Below are 21250 nucleotides of genomic sequence, written 5' to 3'. Positions count from 1 at the left end.
GTTGAAAGTTGTAAGTGCCATCCCTGAATTGCTCTTCAACAGTGGGAAGAAAGAAAGTGCTTAAAACCTCAAGGTAGGCCTGTGCTGTTATAGTGCCACACAAAACAACAAGGGGTGCAAGCCCCCTCCATGAAAAACACAACCACACCATAACACCACCGCCTCCATATTTTACTGTTGGCATTACAAACGCTAGCTGATGACTTTCACCAGGCATTCGCCATACCCACATCAGATCACCACATTGTGTACTGTGATTTGTCGTGTTTTCCCGCTGTTCAATCATCCTATGTTTATGCATCTTACACCAAGCGAGGCGTCGTTTGGCATTTACCTGTGTGATGTGTGGCTTATGAGCAGCTGCTCTAGCATGAAATCCAAGTTTTCTCACATCCTGCCTAACTGTCATAGTACTTGCAGTGGATCCTGATGTAGTTTTGGAATTCCTGTGTGATTGTCTGGATAGATGTCTGCCTATTACACATTACAGCCCTCTTTAACTGTTGGCGGTCTCTGCCAGTCAACAGACGACGTCGGACTGTACGCTTTTGTGCTATACGTGTCCCTTCACGTTACCACTTCACTATCACATTGGAAACCGTGGACCTAGGGATGTTTAGGAGTGTGGAAATCTCGCGTATAGAACATATGACACAAGTGACACCCAATCACCTGACCACGTTTGAAGTTCGTGAATTCCGCAGAGCGATGTCCGATGACTACTGAGGTCACTGATATGGAGTACCTGGTAGAAGATGGCAGCACAATGCACCTACTATGAAAAACATATGTTTTTGGGGGTGTCCGAATACTTTTGATCACACAGTATAGTGCACGCCATTGTCATACATGTTGGATGTTGATGGTCGTACTTCTTTTTGGCCTCTTGATACCCCAGTAAGTCAAGAGTCTTGTATTCTTTAATTTTCTTTTCTTTTTGAAAGAAAGTGCAGTCTGGTGAATAGGCAAATGGTGTTCCCCACAACTAATAAAGATGGAGGGAGGTGCACAAGGAGCATTAGTATACAATCGACATCCACAATCATTACACGGGGCAATGGCGATGCAACACGAAGACATGTCCAAATCCCAGTCATTTGTAGCACCATATGGGAACATACCGCTTTACACTGCATCAATACACCATCACCTTGACATTTTCGGGCAATGAGTCAGCTTCAGAAGCAAAGATGAAGACTCCAATATCAACCCTATTGTCCTTTGGTCTCAAGTGGGCATGACAGAATGAGACATTCAAAGGTGATACCCTGAACTATATTGAGACTGGTACAGGAAGTTGAAGTTACAGTTACAAGAATGTCACACAGCTTGCCACAGGGGAGCAACACCTGTGACTGAGTAGGGGAGGCTGTTTTAAAAAAAATGAAGCCACTTTTTATTTTTGAAATAGCTGCTACTTCCCCAAACCAGTTCTTGACGTGTTCAACAAAGAACAGTCACTTTGTAGTCAAAAATTAATCCCCACTGGTCTCAAACAAACTAAGTGTGGAGGGGGTGAGGGGGCAATTTCTTCCCTTGTCTCTGAGCCCTATGTTCCTCCCACAGTGTAGCCAAGGAAGGAAACATTTTGGGGTCATATCTTCATGTTGTGGTAAGTCTTACCTTCAGAGAAGACTGCTGGTGCCTTGCAGCCACCAGCAGAAGAATGTTTAATTCGTTTCATGTGCGAATCTTCCATCAGGGTGCCACCCACTCCTAACAAAGACACACCGCATGCATGCCACAGCTGGCCCGTAAACTGTTCCCCAAAGTCCTTGTAGCCCAGCCATGACAGGGATATAATTCTTGGTATGCATGGGGATCTCTGCTTGGTCAAGGGGCTACCACCACCATGCACGTACTTGATGACCCCCCCCCCTCCTCCCAACAGAATGGCTACCATGCTGGGTTTCGGGCACAGTTCCTTTGCAAGAAAGTGAGGTTCCAAAGTCAGGCACAAAAGGTAGAATATGCATTGCAATGGGCAACCTTCCCTGCATGATCTGCATTTCTGTAAAATTTGGAAAAGAAATAGCAGGTCAATGATGGGAACCACATAGTTCAGAATGAAAAGTTATACAGTGCTGGAAGGGAATAAAACGAGTGTCTAAAAACAGAAACAAAATCCAAGCACCATCAGGAACAAGAAGACCATCCAATGGAAAGGAAGATGGGAAAAAAGAATAGTAGAAGGATAGACTTTCAGTGCAAGGAAAGGGAAATAGAACTGTTGGGGCTCTGTAGTGGACAAGCACTCACAAAACAGATGAGAGCTCACTGGGGGTTAGGTTGATGATATAGGGTTACACTGGGCACATTACAAGACCACCTCAGGTTTGCATTTGGACAGCATGCTTTACATTTCTGACATGTAAAAAAATGGTAGCCGTTGCCCTGTATTTGAGGTCTCCATGGTATTATCCTTCAACAAGATTACACATTGTCCTGACTTAGCTCAATGCAGAGTGTGTTCAACTGTTATCTTAGTGAGCAAGTTCTCCACATCTATCACCTACTGAAAGCATCTGGTCACGGATCGTTGAGAGAGTATCTCACCATTATTCTCTGGCCACTGCTACTGATGAACTCTGGCACAGAGTTGAAACATCATGGAATAGTGTACCTGTATTTTCCATTCTCAGTCCCACTTGATAACAAGCCAGGTTGCAGCTCTGTGTATTGAATTTCACATTGTGCATACACCCACAAGCTAAACATATAATCATGTCTTATTCGTACTATACTGAGTCTGTAAAATTTCCTTATTTGCTATCCATCCTGGTGTCACAATTTTAACAGGCAACAGTCTAGCAAACTATTCATAGATGTCACTCTCCAAAACATCCTAAAAGGTACCACAGCTGGGCCTGTTTTTTTATAAAGAGGGTGATTTTACCTGTAAAATCAATTGGTTTGTGAAAAGAGGAAACCAGCTGAGCAATTGATAACTAAAGATGCAACACAAATCGAGCTCTAATTTCAGTTTGTGGGGGCGAGTCCATTTGCGTGTGGGGCTACTTATCTGATTCTACGCATTCATTACATGTGTTGTCTACTTGGTAATTTGGTAGTTATATGCTGCGGGATGTACTTATGTGGCGAAAGCTTACAACGAAGAAATGAGTGAATGAATTTTGATATTCTCCTCTTGCTTAAAACAATATGATGGTGAGATCTAGCCTACTCATTTAGAAACAAAATGATAGATTTGAGATTTCAGTATTTATGCTGACACTCCCTTCTCCCCTGATGTGACAGATATATATGTATATGTGCCCTACTGCAGAACTATGTTCTCTGAATTTTATTCACTGCACACAATTCCATCCACAGGATGAGACGTGATCTACAAACTGTCATAGTTCTGCATGCAAAGTCTAATGATTCCCACTCAACTCTGACATTAATCAACCAACAAAAAATTAAGAAGGGTTAACACTTACAATTAGTAAGAGGAACATGGTTTGTTGTGAGCTGTCAATTGTATTCGCACGAAAAAGATGTCTCACATATCTTTTCAAAAATAATATGCTTAACAGAACTTACATTTTTTAAAAGAATATACAGCAGCACAGCACTAATGCCCGAAAGCGAAAGTGCAACAGCAATAGGAACAAGAGGTAACTTAATATTCATTGTTGAGCTAACAGCTGGGTTCTTCCATCAATTCTCACAAATGTACAGCCTGCAAAAAGTAAGAAATGATGACAAATCAATAAAAGTTAATACCCATTATTACATTGAGAATTAGAACAACATACAAATTCACAATCAACAAATTAATTGTATTTTTTAAACACAATACATTGATGGATTTTTCCTCATTTGTGCTCACATTTTTATTCGAATTCTGTTTCACTGGTGCAACTTTGGCTAGTTTTGCATTTGTGAAGCATACAAAGTACCTCTGCAGTTTGGCGCCACAAAACTGATAGGTCCACTGTCACTGCAACAGTAGAAAAAAAAATTAAAAAAAACTGGAAAAATATAAATTAAAATCACGAAATAGCATAGTTGACGGGCCTAGTGCCAGTTTATGGGATGCTTAGATGGTATATGCAATATGTTTACAAGTGTTAAAGTATCTATTAACTGGTATATAATACCTGCCATCTACAGATTTCTGTATAATGCACTCATTTTAATTTGATAAAAATGAAAAAAAAAACAATTTTTCAAACTTTTTTACAAATGAAACCATTATAACCAGGGTTAGAATTTTTAGGCACAAATTTTAGAAGAAAAAAGGAAGGGGAAGAGTGATAAAATAAGGTTAAAAAGTGCTCATTTAATCAACTAATTCAAAAAATTCTAATTTGTAGAATTCCCGGGTGTCTGGCCAGGTCACATAGTAATTCCTCCACAATATTTCAGCAAACAGACAAGTTGCCATCTTCAGGTGGTTTCTGATGAATGCTGCACTGCTCCTCTCGATATCCTATATACAATGTGTGTCCAAAAACTGACGAAACGTTTCTTTTTTTTTTTTTTTAATTTATTGCCAATATATGTACAAAGCTTAAAAATTCTTCAAAGGAGTTACTGTTAGCTCTCAACACATTTTTACAGCACTTCACCCACGACTGGTAAGCCTCTGGAAGGCCTGAACATTGTCACTGCCTTTTAGATGTCCTCACTGCTCTCAAAATAGCATCCTTTGAGGGTCATTTTAATCCTGGGGACCAGGAAGACGTCAAGTGGAGAGAAATCGGGACTACAGAATGACTGCGGCAGCGCTGTCACGTTGTGCTTGACCAGGTACTTGCGAACACGCAGTGATGTGCGGCTGGGTGCATTGTCGTGATGCAGCAGCCTGGTAGTAGCAACATCTTTTCACACTTGGAAGACCTTTTTTCTTAATCTTTCCAGAACATTGACTTAGTGGGTTGGTTGGTTTAAAAGAGGGGGGGAAAGGACCAAACTAAGGGGTCATCAGTCCCTTGTTTCGAAGGAAACAATGCCACAAGGGTGAGAATAAGACAATGAGACTTACAACACAAAACAGAATGAAAGGATAAACCACAACAACAACTCCAGGGCAACAAACACTTAAGAGGGCAAAAGGGGACAAGAAAACCACAAAGGCGCAAGAAACAGGTAGAAGAAGTTAAAACAAGAAGGCAGGTTATCACGGCTGGCTGACCATAAGGATAAAAAGGAAAAGCCAGCCACTCTGCAACACATTAAAACCTCCACCATGAAAGCACTAGGGTGGAGGACACACAGGGACAAAGGACATGTGCTAAAACTTACAGCAAATGATAAAACTCACCCTCACGAATAAAACGTAAAACTAAAGCTGCCATTGAGGCATTGTCACCCAACACCCGAAGGTAGGATGCTGGGAAAGTTAAAAGTCCGCCACAGAGTGGCTAAAAGTGGGCAGTCCAGCAAGAGATGTACGACTGTCATTTGTGGGCCACAGCGACACCGAGGTGGGTCCTCGCAATGGAGAAGGTAGTCATGCACCAGCCACGTATGGCCAATGTGGAGCCGACATAGAACCACAGAGTCCCTGCGAGAGGTGCGCACGGAGGTCTTCCACACATTCGTAGTTCCCTTAGTGGCACACAGCTTGTTGTGCATACTGAGGTTAAGCCATTCCGTCTCCCCCCAAAGCCACAAAACATTGATGCATAATACTGAATGCAGGTCAGTTTCAGAGAAGCTGATCTCCATAAGCAGTTTCTGCATAGCCTGTTTGGTCACCATGTCAGCAAGCTCGTTGCCTGGGATTCCGATGTGACCTGGGGTTCTGACAGATACCACTGAACGACTGGACTGTTCCAGGGCATAGATGGACTCCTGGATGGTTGCTACCAAAGGATGATGAGGGTAGCACTGGTCGATAGCTTTTAGGCTGCACAAGGAGTCAATACACAGGAGAAATGACTCATCTGGGCATGAGCGGATGTGCTCAAGAGCACGAGATATGGCTGCCAGCTCTGCAGTGAAAACATTGCAGCCATCTGGTAAGGAGTGCTGTTCTATATGTCCTCCATGAACATATGCAAAGCTGACATGACCATCAGCCATCGAGCTATCAGTGTAAACCACTTCATGGACCTGGCACATGTTGAGAATCAAGAGGAAGTGACAGCGGAGAGTCGCAGGGTTAACAGAGTCCTTAGGGCCAAGTGAAAGGTCCAGGCGAAGCCACGGCCTAGGTGTACACCATGGAGGTGTTTATGAATGAACCTCAAGTATAGGTGGTAAAGGCAAGGGCTGCAGTTCGGAGAGAAGGGATCGCACACAAACTGCAATTGTAAGCCCTGACCTGGGCCGCCGATGTGGGAGATGAACCGCCATGGACGCGAAAATGAGACAGTAATTCAGAAGTGCAGGAGAACTACAAACGAGTGCAACGTAACTGTAGAGCAATTGTGCACGTCTAACCGGCAATGGAGGGACTCCAGCCTCAACCAGGACACTGGTCACCGGACTCGTCCTAAAACTCCTGTCGCTAGGCGAATGCCACAGTGGTGCACAAGGTCAAATACACGCAATGCTGAGGGCGCCGCCAAACCATAAACCACATTCCCATAGTCAAGGCAGGATTGAACAAGGGCTCTGTAAAGCTGTAGCAGCGTAGAGCGATCTGCACCGCAGTTGGTGCTGCTCTGGCAGTGGAGGGCATTGAGGTGCTGCCAGCACTTCCACTTAAGTTGACAGAGGTGAGGAAGCCAAGTCAATCGGGTATCGAATAGCAGTCCTAAGAATTGATATGTCTCCACTACGGTGAGTGGATCGTCATTAAGGTAAAGATCTGGTTCCAGATGAAGGGAACGATGCCGCAGAAGTGCGTAACACACGACTTTGTGGCCGAAAATTGGAAACTGTGGGCTAGAGCCCAAAACCGCACCTTGTGGATGGCTCCCTGCAGGCACTGCTCAGCAACACCAGTACTGGTGGAGCAGTACGAAATGCAGAAGTCACCTGCATACAGAGAAGGTGAGATGGACGGCCCTACAACTGCTGCTAGACCATTAAAGGCCACTAAAAACAGAGAGAAACTCACTATAGAGCCCTGCGAGACCCCATTCTCCTGGATAAGGGGGGAACTGTGGGAGGCACCAACTTGGACATGGAAAGTACAAAGCGACAGGAAATTGTGGATAAAAATCGGGAGTGGGCCTCGAAGACCCCACTCGTATAATGTGGCAAGGATATGATGTAGCCTGGTCATGTAATATGCTTTTCATAAATCAAAAAAGACGGTAACCAGGTGTTGGCTTCTGGAAAAGGCTGTTCAGATGGCAGACTCGAGGGACACAAGATTATCTGTGGTAGAGCGACCCTGACAAGCTGCCCCGACACGGAGCCAGTAGTCCATGTGACTCCAGGACCCAACCCAACTACCGACACGCCATATGTTCCAGCAGCTTACAAAGAATGTTGGTGAGGCTGATGGGCCGATAGATATCCTCATCAAGTGGATTTTTACCAGATTTACGCACTGGAATGATGGTGCTCTCCCACCATTGCGATGGAAAGACGCCATCGCACCAGATCCGGTTGAAGATGATGAGGAGATGTCGCTTGTAGTCAGATGAGAGATGTTTAATCATTTGACCGTGGATCTGATCTGGCCCAGGGGCTATGTCGGGGCAATGCGCAAGGGTACTGAGGAGCTCCCATTCTGTAAATGGGGCATTAAAGGGTTCACTGTGGCGTGTAGCGAATGAGAGGACTTTCCTTTTGAAGGTGCGAAGTGCTGGGAGGTAGTTCTCGACGCAGAGGCTAGAGCATAGTGCTCAGCAATCGCGTTTTTGTTGGTAGATAACATGCCATTGAAGTTAATGCCAGGGTCACCTGTTGGGGTCTGGTACCCAAAAAGACATCTGATCTTTGTCCAGACTTGGGAAGGCTATGAGGTGCTCCAGGCAAGGGTGCCACTTATGCCCCCGTAGAGCTCGCTGACACTCCTTAATTGACTCGGCAACTTCTGGCGACCACCAAGGGACCACCTTCCACCGGGGGCATCCCAAAGAGCGAGGGATCACATTTTCCGCCACAGTAATAGTTGTTGTAGTCACCTGCTCAACCATCACATTGATGTTACCGCATGGGGGAGATTCAGCGGTGACAGCAGAGGTGAAAGTTTCCCAGTCCGCCTTGTTTAAAGCCCAGCTGGACAGGCGTCCCTGGGCCTGACCCCAGGCCAATGGCAGGAGGATGGGGAAGTGGTCACTACCACACAGGTCATCACGTGCTCTCCAATTGATAGATGGGAGAAGTCCTGGGCTGCAAATGGATAAAGCAATGGCCGAGTAACTACCACAAGCCACACTGAAATGTGTTGCAGGTTTCCTGAAGGGCAATGCAGAAAGCAGGTGTAAAGCTCGACAGTTGCCATATCTTAGCCAAGTGGTGGAAAAAACCACCGCAATTCCACTGGAGGAGGACATTGTGAGACTGTGGAGGCAGGGAACATTCAATGAGGCGGATTACGCCTCAGGGTCACCAGATGCCACCGACTTATTGCTCGAGCAGTCTATATCCATTGTGTCTGAGGGTCCGGCGAGATCCAAGTCCTCAGCGGACGCCAGAATCTCCACCTTATCCCCAGACGCAGAGCTTGTAGGTAGCGATGGTAAGGGTACTACTGCAATTCCCTTGGTCTTGGGGGTCTTCCTGCTGGATTTCTCCGGCTGGGAGGGCTTCACTGATTCAGTCTCTGGGACTGAGGATCGTGAAGCCGTACGACCAGCTGCTTTTGGGCACTTCAGCCACTGACGGGCGTCATCTTTCCCATTAGCAGATTAGCAGAAGCCTGGGAAGGGAGTGACCCAAGGGACCCCTTCCTGGTGAGAGGAGCTGAAGAAGCCTTATGCTTCTCCATCTCAGAAGTGGGGACTTGTGTCCCTGATGGTTTGGGTGGGGGGTGGGAGGGGGCAGTGCTCCCAAGGTAGGTGATGCGGGAACAATAGGCGGGGGGGGGGGGGGGGGGGGGAGGGGGAGGGGGAAGAGAAGAGTGTAGCTTTCTGGCTCTCAGAGCCGACTGGAATTTGTGGAACTGATGAGGCTCCAATTGTTCTCGAAGCGGTGGCATATGAGGAGATCACAGCCACAGGATGTAGGCACTCATATTTTCTCTTAGCCTCAGTGTAGGTCAGTTGGTCCAGGGTCTTGTATTCCCTGATTTTCCTCTCTTTCTGTAAAATCCTGCAGTCTGGCGAGCAAGGTGAATGATTCTCTCCGCAGTTGACACAGATGGGAGGCGGGACACATGGATTATTGGGATGCGATGGACGTCTACAATCTCGACATGTGATGCTGGAAGTACAGCGGGAAGACATATGGCCAAACTTCCAGCGCTTAAAGCACCGCATCAGGGGAGGGATATATGGCTTGACATCACAGCAGTAGACCTCCCCCATCACCTTCACCTTCTCGGGGAAGGTGTCACCCTCAAAGGCCAAGATGAAGACACTGGCGGCAACCTGATGATCCCTTGGACCCCGATGGATGCGCCGCACTAAATTGGGGTGCAGCTTGTCATCGGACTGCAAAAGAAGGTCCCTGTGGAAGATAATACCCTGGACCATATTTAAGCTCTTATGTGGCGTGATTGTAACAGAAACATCCTCCAACTTGTTACAAGTGAGTAAACTCTGTGATTGGGCAGAGGATGCTGTTTTTGTCAACACTGACCCAGATCACAGTTTGGATAAGCCCTCCACCTCCCCAAACTTGTCCTCTAAATGATCTACAAAAAACTGTGGCTTCACTGAAACAAATGAGCCTCATCAGTTCTTGTAAATACGAGGTACCAGGGTGAATAAGGTTCACTGCCATCCTTAGCCTGGCGTTCCTCCCATGGTGTGGCCAGGGAGGGGAATAATTTAGGGTTGTACTTTCTTGCACTGTGCTTAGACTTGGAATGCTTAGAGACTGCTGGTGTTTGATCATCAGCAAGTGATAAAGACGTAGTATGCTTCATCACGCATTATCTGCCCTGATGCCACTCATTCTGACCAGGGGCCTTCCCCATGGGCGCCACCAAGCCACAGCAAAGGCCACCTGGCAGGATGGCCATTGCTGGGAGTCCTGATGCCCCAGGATGATGGGCATCTACTCCTTGGCATATGTGGGGAGTAAACAGCGCAGGCATCAGCAGTGTGATCCCTGTGTTGTCAGGGGGCTAGAACAACAAGGTACGTGGCAGCCCCACCACAACAGACTGGGCACCATGCTGGATATGAGGTGCAAAGAATTCCATGGTCATCGTCGATGCAAAAAGCGACACTGAATAGTGCATGGTGGAAAATGCACCCAGGAAGGTGTCCTAGCCAAAGAGATGGAGAATGAGCTGGACTGCAGTGCGACTATGAGAAAGTGTTCGTACATCCATATTTAAATACCATCAGGTAGGACGTCAGCTGGTATAATTTTTATTAAAAATGAAACTCTTCCAGCTGTACTTAAGATGTCATATTTCTTTTTTAATAAAAATATGAGAAAGTGGGCTAGAGATCTCAAGGCACAATGGACAAGATGCACCACGTATGGTGCCCTTCCCCAATTGGCTCACTCTTCGGGAAAATTTTGAAAACTGGAGGTCAAACCCTACAGGGGACCATCACATAAAGGCCAAAACATGTGAGACTCCTTTTAGTGGCCTCTTAAGACAGGCAGGAAAACCTCGGGGCCTATTCTAATCAACGGACCTGCAGGGGGGCATTGACTTAGCAAAGAGCATTAACAATCTGTCCTTGGGGTACAAACTATTTGTGCACCACACCCTTTCTCTCAAAGAAGACAATCAGCACCGTTTCTACCTTGAATTTTCTAACCCTTGCCTTCTCGGGGATGCTGAGGTGTATCACTCCAAACTTAGCTGCTTCATTTCCAAGTCGTATAGGAAAGTCATGTTTCATCGCCAGTAATAACATTGTCCAAATAATCCGGTTCAATGTCCACATGTTCACGCAGTTCACTCGCGATTAACACTCAACTGGCCATTTGTTTGTACGACAGAATTTTTAGCGCCAGCTTGGTGCACACCTTTCTTATGTACAACTCCTTCATAGCAGCGTCAAACAAGGAACTTTCTGGAATGTTTAAAGTGTCAGCTAAAAACCAAACACTCAATTGACAGTCAGAATTCAACAATTCACCAACACGATTCACATTGTCTTCATTTCTGTTTGTTGACTGTTTCCAGAGTGAGGGCCATCGTTCACCCCTTCCTGGCCCTCCTTGAACTTCTTCACCCACTTCCTAACTAGCACATAACTCATCGCAGACTCACAATAGGCTTTCTTTAACACTGCATGAGTCTCTGATAACTTGTTATCGAACTTTGCGCAAAACTTGATCGCCCAACATTGTTTGACTGAATCATGACAAAGTCACAAAAAAGAGATGCACTTATTGAATGATGCTGATGCTACTGTTGCTCTGAGCAGACTGAACTTTGGTGCCCTCTAAAGATCATCCTAGCGCACTGTGACCAATAGTGGCGTGGCAAAAAAATATATTTCATGACTTTTCGGACACACCTTGTATGCTGGCTGTTACCACAAGAGGGAGCCCGAGACATCGGGAAGGAGACAATCCATAATTGGATTTATGGCAATGGCAAACAGTACAACACTTAGCACGGAGCCCTGGGGTACCCCGTTTTCTTGGGAGAAAGTACGGGAGAAAGTAGTGTTCACCCGCACTTTAAATGTGCGCTCTACCATAAATTCACGAAGAAAAAGGGGCAGCCGTCCTCGAAAGCCCCCAAGAGAACAGTGTGTGGAGGATGCCTGTCCTCCAACAGGTGTCGTATGCTCTCTCCAGATCAAAAAATATTGCTACTGTTTGGGATTTCCTGAGAAAATTGTTCATGTTATAAGTGGAGTGAGCAACGAGGTGGTCAACGGCGGAACGATGCTCTCAGAAAGCGCATTGGGCAGGTGTTAAAAGACTTCGGGACTCCAGCCACTAGGCTAAACGGCAATTCACCATATGCTATAAAACCTTACATAAACTACTCGTGAGAAGGGGAGATGTTTGTCCTTTCCAGGTTTCGAAACAGGAATGACGATAGCTTCCCGCCATGTCGGTCCAAATTCGATTATAAAGGCGAAGGAGGTAGCGCAGACTATGGTATGATAAATGCAGCAACATTTGGATGTGGATACCATCCAGTCCTGGGGTGGAAGAGCGAGAAGAAGAGAGTGTGTGTTGGAGTTCACACATGGAGAAAACAGTGTTATAGCTTCTGCGATTTTGAGAGGAGAAAGCAAGGGGTCGCACTTCCGCTGCACGTTTCTTCGGCAGAAAAGCTGGCGGGTAATTTGAAGAGCTTGAAATCTCAGCGAAGTGTTAACCCAATGAGTTAGAAATTGCAATGGGGTCCACTAAGGTATCATGCGCGACAGTGAGCCCAGAGACCGGGGAGAAACTAGGCGCACCAGATAACCGTCGAATCCAACTCCAAACTTCCGAGGAGGGAGTGAAGGTGTTAAATGAGCTAGTAAAGAAGACCCAGCTTTCCTTCTTGCTATCGTGGATGACACGACGGCATCGCACACAGAACTGCTTACAGCGGATACAGTTGGCCAAAGTAGGATGGTGGCGGAAAACGCGAAAAGCACGTCACTGCTCACATATTGTGTCACGGCATGCCTCATTCCACCAAGGAATTGAGGGGCGCTGGGGCAAACCGGAGGTGCGAGGTATTGAACATTCCGCAGCTGTAAGAATAACATCTGTAATATGAGTGACCTCATCGTCGACGCTAGGAAAGTGACAGTCATCGAATGTCGCTACAGATGAAAAAAGTGTCCAATCGGCTTGAGCAAACTTCCAGCATCTCAGGTGCATATATGGCCGTTGTGGCTGCAATCTAAGGACACATGGAAAGTGGTCACTCGAGTACGTATCAGCAAGAGTGAACCATTCAAAGCACCGAGCTAGCGGAACAGTACCGACCGAAAGGTCCAAATGAGAGAAATTTGTCGTGGAGGCTGACAAAAATGTAGGGTCCCCAGTGTAGAGACAAACAAGATCCGCTTGGTGGAAGACGTCTACCAATAGTGAGCCATGTGTACAAGGACGTGGAGATCCCCAAAGGGGGTGGTGGGCATTGAAGTCCTCGACCAGCAAACAGGGAAGCGGAAGCTGACCAAGAAGATGAAGGAGATCAGCTCTTGCCATTGGTGTGGACAATGGCATGTATACAGTACAAAGAGAGAAGGTGTATCCAGAAAGGGAAAGATGGACAGCAACAGCTTGGAAGGAACTGTTTAAAGGGTGGTAATGGACAGTATCATGGAGAAGAATCACGAGTCCTCCATGTGCTGGAGTGCCATCAACAGAGGGGAGATCAAACCGGACTGACTGAAAATGAGGGAAAACAAAGCGACTGTGGGGACGCAGCTTTGTTTCCTGAAGACAGAATATGACCGGCGAGTAGGATCATAAGAGTATCAACAATTCATCCCGATTGGCTCGAATGCCGCGGATATTCCAATGGATAATGGACACAGGGTGGTCAGAAAACGGAAGAATGTGACCAAGGTTGCCCTCAACTCAACGACTGCTCAGAGCTTGCGACCAACAGCGTGGAACAGCATTCAGCCGAAGGCAGATGATCCTGATCCATAGGTTGTTTGGGAGCAGCTCCTGCCACCAGTGATTGGCCGGTCGATCGGCCACCAGCCGTACGCCGCTGCGACACACAAGACGGACGTGGACGGTTACCGCCAGGTGGTGCTGTAGATGAAACACGCTTTGGCGGAGAAGGAGAGGAACTGGGTTTCTTATTAGCCTTCTTGGAAACAGGACATTGAGATTGGGGAGGAATCAATGGATGTGAAGTCAGGGTAGGTCAAAAATCTTCACGAGTAGGCTCTTTTTTTTGGAAGTCCGGGTGTCTGATTTTGGGGCTCGTGGTTTAGCAGAACCCGATGAAGGGTGAGCCATAGAGTGAGCAGATTGTGCTGGCCGATCTGACAACTGTGGCACTAAAGGTGAGATCACAAGTCTGTGTGGGTGAATCCTTTGTAGGCCAAGGAGAGGCAAGGACAGTGCTGTATTTACCTGCGTGAGGCACAGTGGGCTTTCGACTTGTGAATAACTTTCGAGCAGCAAAGGTCAACACCTTTTCCTTCACTCTGATTTCCTGAATGAGCCATTTGTCTTTGAAAATGGGGCAATCTCTAGAGGAAGCAGTGTGATCACTCATACAGTTGATGCAACGAGGGGATGGAGGTGGACAAGCACCCGCATGGGCATCCTTGCCACACGTAATGCATTTGGCCGGATTGGAACATGACTGGCTGGTATGATTGAACCACTGACATTGATAGCAACGCGTAGGGTTTGGGATGTAAGGGCGAACGGAAATTATCTCATAGCCCGCTTTTTCAATGGAAGTTGAACTCTGTCAAATCTCACGAAGACAGTACGGGTTGGAACCAAGTCCTTGTCAACCCTTTTCATGACTCGATGAACAGCCATTATGCACTGGTCAGACAGGTAGTTTTGAATTTCCTTGTCGGACAATCCGTTGAGGGAGCGTGTATAAACCACCCCATGTGATGAATTTTAAGTGCGGTGCGCTTCCATCCGGACAGAGAAGGTGTGTAGCAGTGAAGTACACAGCAATTTTTGTGCCTGGATGGCACTGACTGTTTCTAACAACAAGGTGCCATTTCATAATTGGGAACAACACTTTACAGGACCTGCAATTTCGTCGACACCTTTCTGAATAATGCAAGGGTTGACTGTGGAGAAGTCTTGACCTTCATCCTACCGAGAGACAACAAGAAACTGTGGCACTGATGGAAGAATTGTCCATGGCTGAGACTCATTTAACTTTCGCTTGTGAGCAGACATAGTAGATGATGAGGAAACCATTGCGGAAGTATCCCCCATGATTACTGGCGTCTCCAATGGTGTGCTCCTTCCTTGTGGGGGCCGGGCCCTCTCTGAGGGCACTCCCGCCTTAGGTGATTGTTCACACCTCAAGTCACACCTCCCGAGAAACGGACGGAGGAACCAATCGGCACTTTCGGAAGGTACCAGCTCGGGTAATCACCCCTCGCTGGGCCTGGCCGTCACCAGGCGGTATGTACGTGTCCTACCTGTCTACCCGGGGCGGGGAATTACGCATTACCTAGTCGCCGGCTACGCATGGGAATGCGTGGGTCAGCCTTCAGACACACACAGGGAGGAAAAAGAGAAAGGGAGGAACAAAGAAAAGGAAAAGAAAGAAGAGAAGTCTCAACGCCGCAGCGGAGAAGAGGGTAAATAGAAGAGGTAAGGAAAAGAGAAGAATAAAAGGAAGGACAGAGACTTGCCAGCAGAGAAAGTGAAGGAGAGAGACTGTTTTACAGTTTCAAGAATCCGTCTCTGGACGCGCGTCACCAGTAAGGCTGCCATAAGTAACCGTAGAGTGCGGTAGTTATTTTAGCACCCTCGATAAGTTCACTGCATCCGTTCTGTATCCCCCGTTAGTCATGTTTCGTATGAGTCCAACACGTTTGAGTAATATTCTATGATGTTGTTATCTCCTTTGTAGATTGATTGTATTTTCCTAGTATTGTAACAATGAACCGCAGTCTGGCACCTGATCTACCTACTATTCGGATTGTCTGATAGGTTCGTACGAGTTATTGACACTGGGCATTTGTATGAGCTGACGGATAGCAACTGTGATTATTGATCATAGCATACTTTGCTTCTTCGTTTTATGAAGGAGGGAGAAAGGGAAGGGAAGGGAAGAGGCGGTGGTGAGGGGGGGGGGGGAGATGGGGATGGGGAAGGATGTGGAAAATGGAGGTATGCAGCCTGGAAAGGAAAGACGGCCACACTAGCTCGGGGCCCTGTGCACGCTACGCACGTATCCACAAAAGAGTTGTGGACCCCCTGAGGGGAGATGGCAATGTATGTGTCAGCTGAAGTATTATGGAGGAATTAAAATGTGACCTGACTGGACACCTGAGAAGTCTATAAATTAGAATTATGCTGGGAAAACATCAGATCACATATCAAGCACCTTTACAGGGAGAAAATGCTTCAACAGATGAAGATGTTGGACAAGCTGCAGAACAAGGAGCAGGTGCTCTGCTAACTCACATTCCTGCTTAGATGTTGAGATGGCAACACGATACCATCTTTTGCCAATATCACACAAAATAAGGACTACAACAGCCATTTGCACCACAAAACAACCCAGCTTGGTGCTGGTGAAAGAAAGAATCCACTATACTGAATGCTGTCTGGACACCATCTCAGAAGATATCGGAGGTCCACCTCAAGACAGCTTTAGCTCTCTCTCCCGCATCATGGAAATGGGCTGAGGCTGTCACAGTGTACAGGCAGACAGCATATGAGGAAATGCTACCACTAAACAGATGTTAAGTCTGAATGGTCTGCAGCATGGTAGAAAACCACCCAAGAACCACTTAAGCATACCGTGATCAACCACCAATTGTGGACATCATAAGAGTGAGAAACATGTCACCTATGCTCTATCAGCTGATGAGGCCGAAGAAATACGCTGTGAAACATGTTGCACGCTCACCAGGGCCACAGCCACTGGAGTGCAACCTCTCAAAGGCAGAGAGAGAGAGAGAGAGGCCACCTGCAAGCTATACAATGATGCTGAGCTGGTTGTCCTGCTTGCTAACATAGGGAACTCTATGGTACTGCCCCTACATTCAGAATATAAACAGAAAGTGTATGAACTTCTCGACGACACCGTGTATAGGAAGATAGGAGGAAACCCAACAGGTCACCTCCAGAGAAGAAGCATTGAAAGTCTTTGCAGTACCTTTGATGCAAGAACTGCCAAAAAGCTTCGACCATGAGCTGCTGCACCACAAACATTGTATGGGCTGCCAAAGGTCCACAAAGATAATATCCCACTGTGTCTGATAGTAACAAAGGAGCAGCAACACATGGATCAGTCCAACACCTGACTGCTTTTCTGAGTCCAATTGTAGGAAAACGTGAACATCACATTAGCAATTCTACTCACTTTGTAAAACATCTGCAAGAACTTTGCCTCCACAATTGTGACTTGTTGTTGGGTTTCAGTGAGTTATTCTCTTAACCAGCATACCATTGAAGGACTCCGTGGAACTGATAAGGAAGAAATTTGACACCAATCTGACGAGGCTCTTTGAGTTTGTACTCTCTTCAATGTATCTTCTACTCAATTGTAATTACTATGGACAGACAGATGGTGTCGCTATGGGACATCCCGTCGTCTGTTGTAGTGAATTTGTTCATGGAAAACTATGAAGAGAATGCCCTGGATCAAGCTCATTGCTTCTATCACTACGTGAATGACATCTTCGTCATTTGGCCACATGGATGGGACAGTGTAAGCAAATTTCTCCAACATCTCAACTTGCAGCACTCCCACAGTCAGTTTATGGTGGAAGTGGTACAGGATGCTGCCCTTCTGTTTTTTGATGTCCTAGTGAAACAGAAACCTGATGGCAACCTGGGACACAATGTGTACAGGAAGCCTACACACACTGATCTGTATGTCACCACAACTCAGTGTGAAAGCAATATATGCACACTCATTCACAGTGTACAATCAGTCTGTGACCAGTGGTAAAGTTGCTTTATAAAAAGGGAGAAAGGGATAAGGTAGACAATTTCAGACCAATTTCTATGCCATCAGTGTTTGCTAAAGTTATTGAAAATGCTGTTTATGTAAGGACAATTGATCATTTTATATCACTCAATTTGCTATCAAATGTCCAGTTCAGCTTTAGAAGTCGTTTAACAACTGAAAATGCTATATTCTCTTACCTCTGTGAGGCACTGGATGGGTTAAACAAAAGATTTCAAACACTAAGCATATTTTTGGTTTAACTAAGGCATTTTATTGTATTGATCACAAAATATGGCTCCAGAAGCTGAACCATTACGGAATACAGGGAGTAGCTCACAATTGGTTCCCCTCTTACTTTAGCAACAGACAGCAAAAGGTCATCATTCACAGTGTTGAGAATGGCTGTGATTTGGGGTCTGAGTGGGGTACGGTCAAATGGCGGTGCAACATTGGATCAGTTTCAAATAGTGCAGTTCATGACAAAAGTTCATGGCTTGTAGAAAATACACTAACACTAAATCATAGTAAGACTCAGTTTTTACAATTTCTAAAACACAACTCAACAAAACCTGATCTTTAATTTCACAGAATGGGCATATGATCAGTGAAATTGAACAGTTCAAATAGATAGCAAACTGTCTTGGAAAGCCCACATTTAGAATCTCGTTCAAAGACTCAATGCTGCCATTTTCACTAATCGAACAGTATCTGAAGTAAGCGATCATTCAATATGAAAAGTAGTCTACTTTGCTTATTTTCTTTTGCTTATGTCATATGGTATTATATTTTGAGGTAACTCTTCCCATTCTAAAAGGATATTTTTGGCTCAAAAATGATTTTTTATATATATTCTTCACTGTTGTTTCTTGTTAACAATAATCACAGCTTATTCTCAAGAATTAGCAGCTTTCAGTCAGTTAACACTCAGCAGAAATCCAGTCTGCATTTGAATCACACTTCCGTAACTCTTGCGCATAGAGGTGCGTGGTATACGGTTGCATCCATTTTCAATAAGCTACAACAAGAATTTAAAAATCTTTAACAGAAATCCACATGCTTTCAAATCGAAACTGAAGAGTTTTCTCAAGGATCACTCCTCCTGTTGAGGAGTTCCTTGAAAAATTAAGGCGATCAGTATATTATATTGTCGATTTCCTTTACTTAAACTTACAGCTTGACTTTTTTTTGGGTTCAGAAACATTTTATTCTATCTGTTATTTCATGTAGGATGGGTACAAAACTCACTGAAACGTTGCAACAAGATGACGCCACCACTTGGCTGATAACCCGAGAAGAATTCATCAATGCACAAATTGTATCTACAGACCAGAACAGTGGTGTAAATTACTTAGAGAAATTAAGATTTAAGAACTACCAGACCATGAACCTAAAAATTGTTTTGAGATTATGAATTTTGCAGCAGTCAAAACAAGTTGCATTACTCTTTAAAAATACTGTATCAGAAACAGAAGAAAGGAAAAAAGTGGACTTATTTAAGAAGATGCCTGGGAGAAAATATAAATATCAAACATACCTTGCAGCAGTAGGTTTTTACATTACTAACAGCAATGACTCAGCTACTACAATCATTTTCCGAAGGAAGGAAAATTGTTCCGCTGAAACTACGAGATACACAATCATTGAGATATTTCATTCCTCCAGTTTGCTAGGCCTACACATTTTATGATGGTTTACCATCATTCCAAAGAGAAATCAGCTTTACAAAAATGCACTACTATAAACAGAAATCTTTAATTTTACACAAAATCAAATAGTATTTATTGAATAAAAATCCTTGTACTGTTATTACCAAAAGAACCTAGTGCCAGTTAATGTTGTTATATTGTGGAACTTAAAAGTTTGCCTGTTGACCAACCACAAATTCCAGTGGTATCTAACTAATAGCCCCCAATGTAATGTGAGCCCCTCCCCCTTCTCTTCATATAACGAAACTTACAATGACATGATTTTGATAAAAAAAATTGGTGTTTAGTGATTGTGTACATAAATTAAAAATAGAACCACTATGCCATTCCATAACATACTTTCATAGCATAATGCCTGTTAGTGGAACACCATTTGCCTACATTCCATGAGGGACAATAGTAACCTCCTCCATTATAAAAGGCTGCTGACACAGTTTCCCAGACAGGCAGGTGTAAAAGTATGAAGAATGTCATTTTCAATTATGATGTTTGTAAGATTGTAGGCCTATATGGTAAAAGAGCACTCCACAAATGTATAAACTGTTGTGAAATGAGACCTTTAAGTAATTATGTGCCTGGATTATATGAATTAAACTTTTAATTATTTTTTACCATTTATGTTTATTAGTCTTCTAATGTTGTAATAAGCTGACATGTACCATTGTTGTAAAGCATGTGCACCCACATAAAAACTATTAAATTTTTATTCCAGTGTTGTGTTAGCATTCATGATATCTTTATCAGTAAGTTTATGAAAAGATCTATTTTCTTGGTAAATGAAATAGCGTTTTCTTCCAGTACTGCAATTAGACAGTAGCCATACCTGTATGGACCACTGTTAAAATGTGTAAATAGGTCTGGGGGAACAAATCGGTCTTCTTGGAGGCATGGGTAAGTATAAATACCTAACATAGGCGAATTCCCCTGAATCAATGGTTCAACTACGAACTGATGTGTTACAATTATGGCTGCAAATACACCGGCTTGAGGCTAAACTCACTCCATATTTATTTTGCGTCCGTATTCCACGGTTGTGTCGACCATGAAAACGTTTAGCTTGTGAAGCCCACGGATGGAGGTTACTATTATCTGCGACATTTCTGTTCTCTTGCTTTCTACTTTATTGCAAAGCGGAAAACATATTACAAATCACAAAGTATTTTTAATCTAGCAAATGGCAGTTTGAAATATCATGGTTAATATTATGTATACAGTGACTGAGTAAATGTCTTAAAACTCTGATACCAAATACTTCTGTTTTGCCCAACGCGGTTTCTCTACAAATTTCACTAAGTCGCAAAGTGAATGAGAAATTTTCCGAGAGAGACGCAAATATGGCGTACAACTGCCTCGTACGAAAATTCTACAGTTTTAGACCGAATATAATGCAAACACTAGAGAAAAAATTAACGTACCTTCTATGTATCTTCAGACGGACCACTGCAAGCTTTCAAGCACACAAGCGACAAGGTGGGTCACACACATAAACATAGTGATGACACAATATCATTGTAATCCCGTCGAATGGACCACTATACGAATATCGGACTGTTATCTTGAAAGTTTTAAGGTAATGCTTATTAATTAGCAACGCAAAAATCACTTAAAACCTATTATTTATATTTACTTAGTACTCTTTTTCAAATATCACATTCTGTTGTTTCGCTTTCACCAAATTACAGCAGGTTTGCCAACTAGCGACACATACGGAAAAGATACCATTGGATAAGATTGATATTACTTGTTTTCCTTTTCCCCCATTCATGATATTTTCTCGTGGGAACTATTAAGTACATAAATATTTTTCATTTATGTTTATATTTTATCTGACAAGAGGTAGCAACTTAATGGTTTTAATTTGAAGGTCAAAGCGATTCAGCTACATTCACCGTAAAATGCATCATGTTTCTACATCTGTATCCACACTCCGCAAACTACTGTGAAATGCGTGGCAGAGTGTATTTTCCAAGGT

General features: G+C 44.5%; 1 protein-coding gene across 1 annotated transcript in view; it reads right to left on the bottom strand.

The window, feature by feature from the left end:
• Positions 1 to 20954, bottom strand: part of LOC124776321 (tudor and KH domain-containing protein homolog) — a 73869-nt gene extending 52915 nt beyond the window's left edge. The window contains exons 1-3 of the mRNA XM_047251258.1: positions 20694 to 20954; positions 3836 to 3946; positions 3547 to 3685 (exon numbers count right to left, since the gene is read on the bottom strand). Of these exons, the coding sequence (XP_047107214.1) occupies positions 3547 to 3636 (90 nt within the window). The 5' untranslated portion in view covers positions 3637 to 3685; positions 3836 to 3946; positions 20694 to 20954. The remainder of the gene's footprint in view (positions 1 to 3546; positions 3686 to 3835; positions 3947 to 20693) is intronic.
• Positions 20955 to 21250: the final 296 nt, after the last annotated feature.

This window comes from Schistocerca piceifrons, chromosome 2 (assembly GCF_021461385.2).
Source record: "Schistocerca piceifrons isolate TAMUIC-IGC-003096 chromosome 2, iqSchPice1.1, whole genome shotgun sequence".
NCBI lineage: Eukaryota > Metazoa > Arthropoda > Insecta > Orthoptera > Acrididae > Schistocerca > Schistocerca piceifrons.
This window is presented reverse-complemented; position numbering and strand designations above follow the sequence as displayed.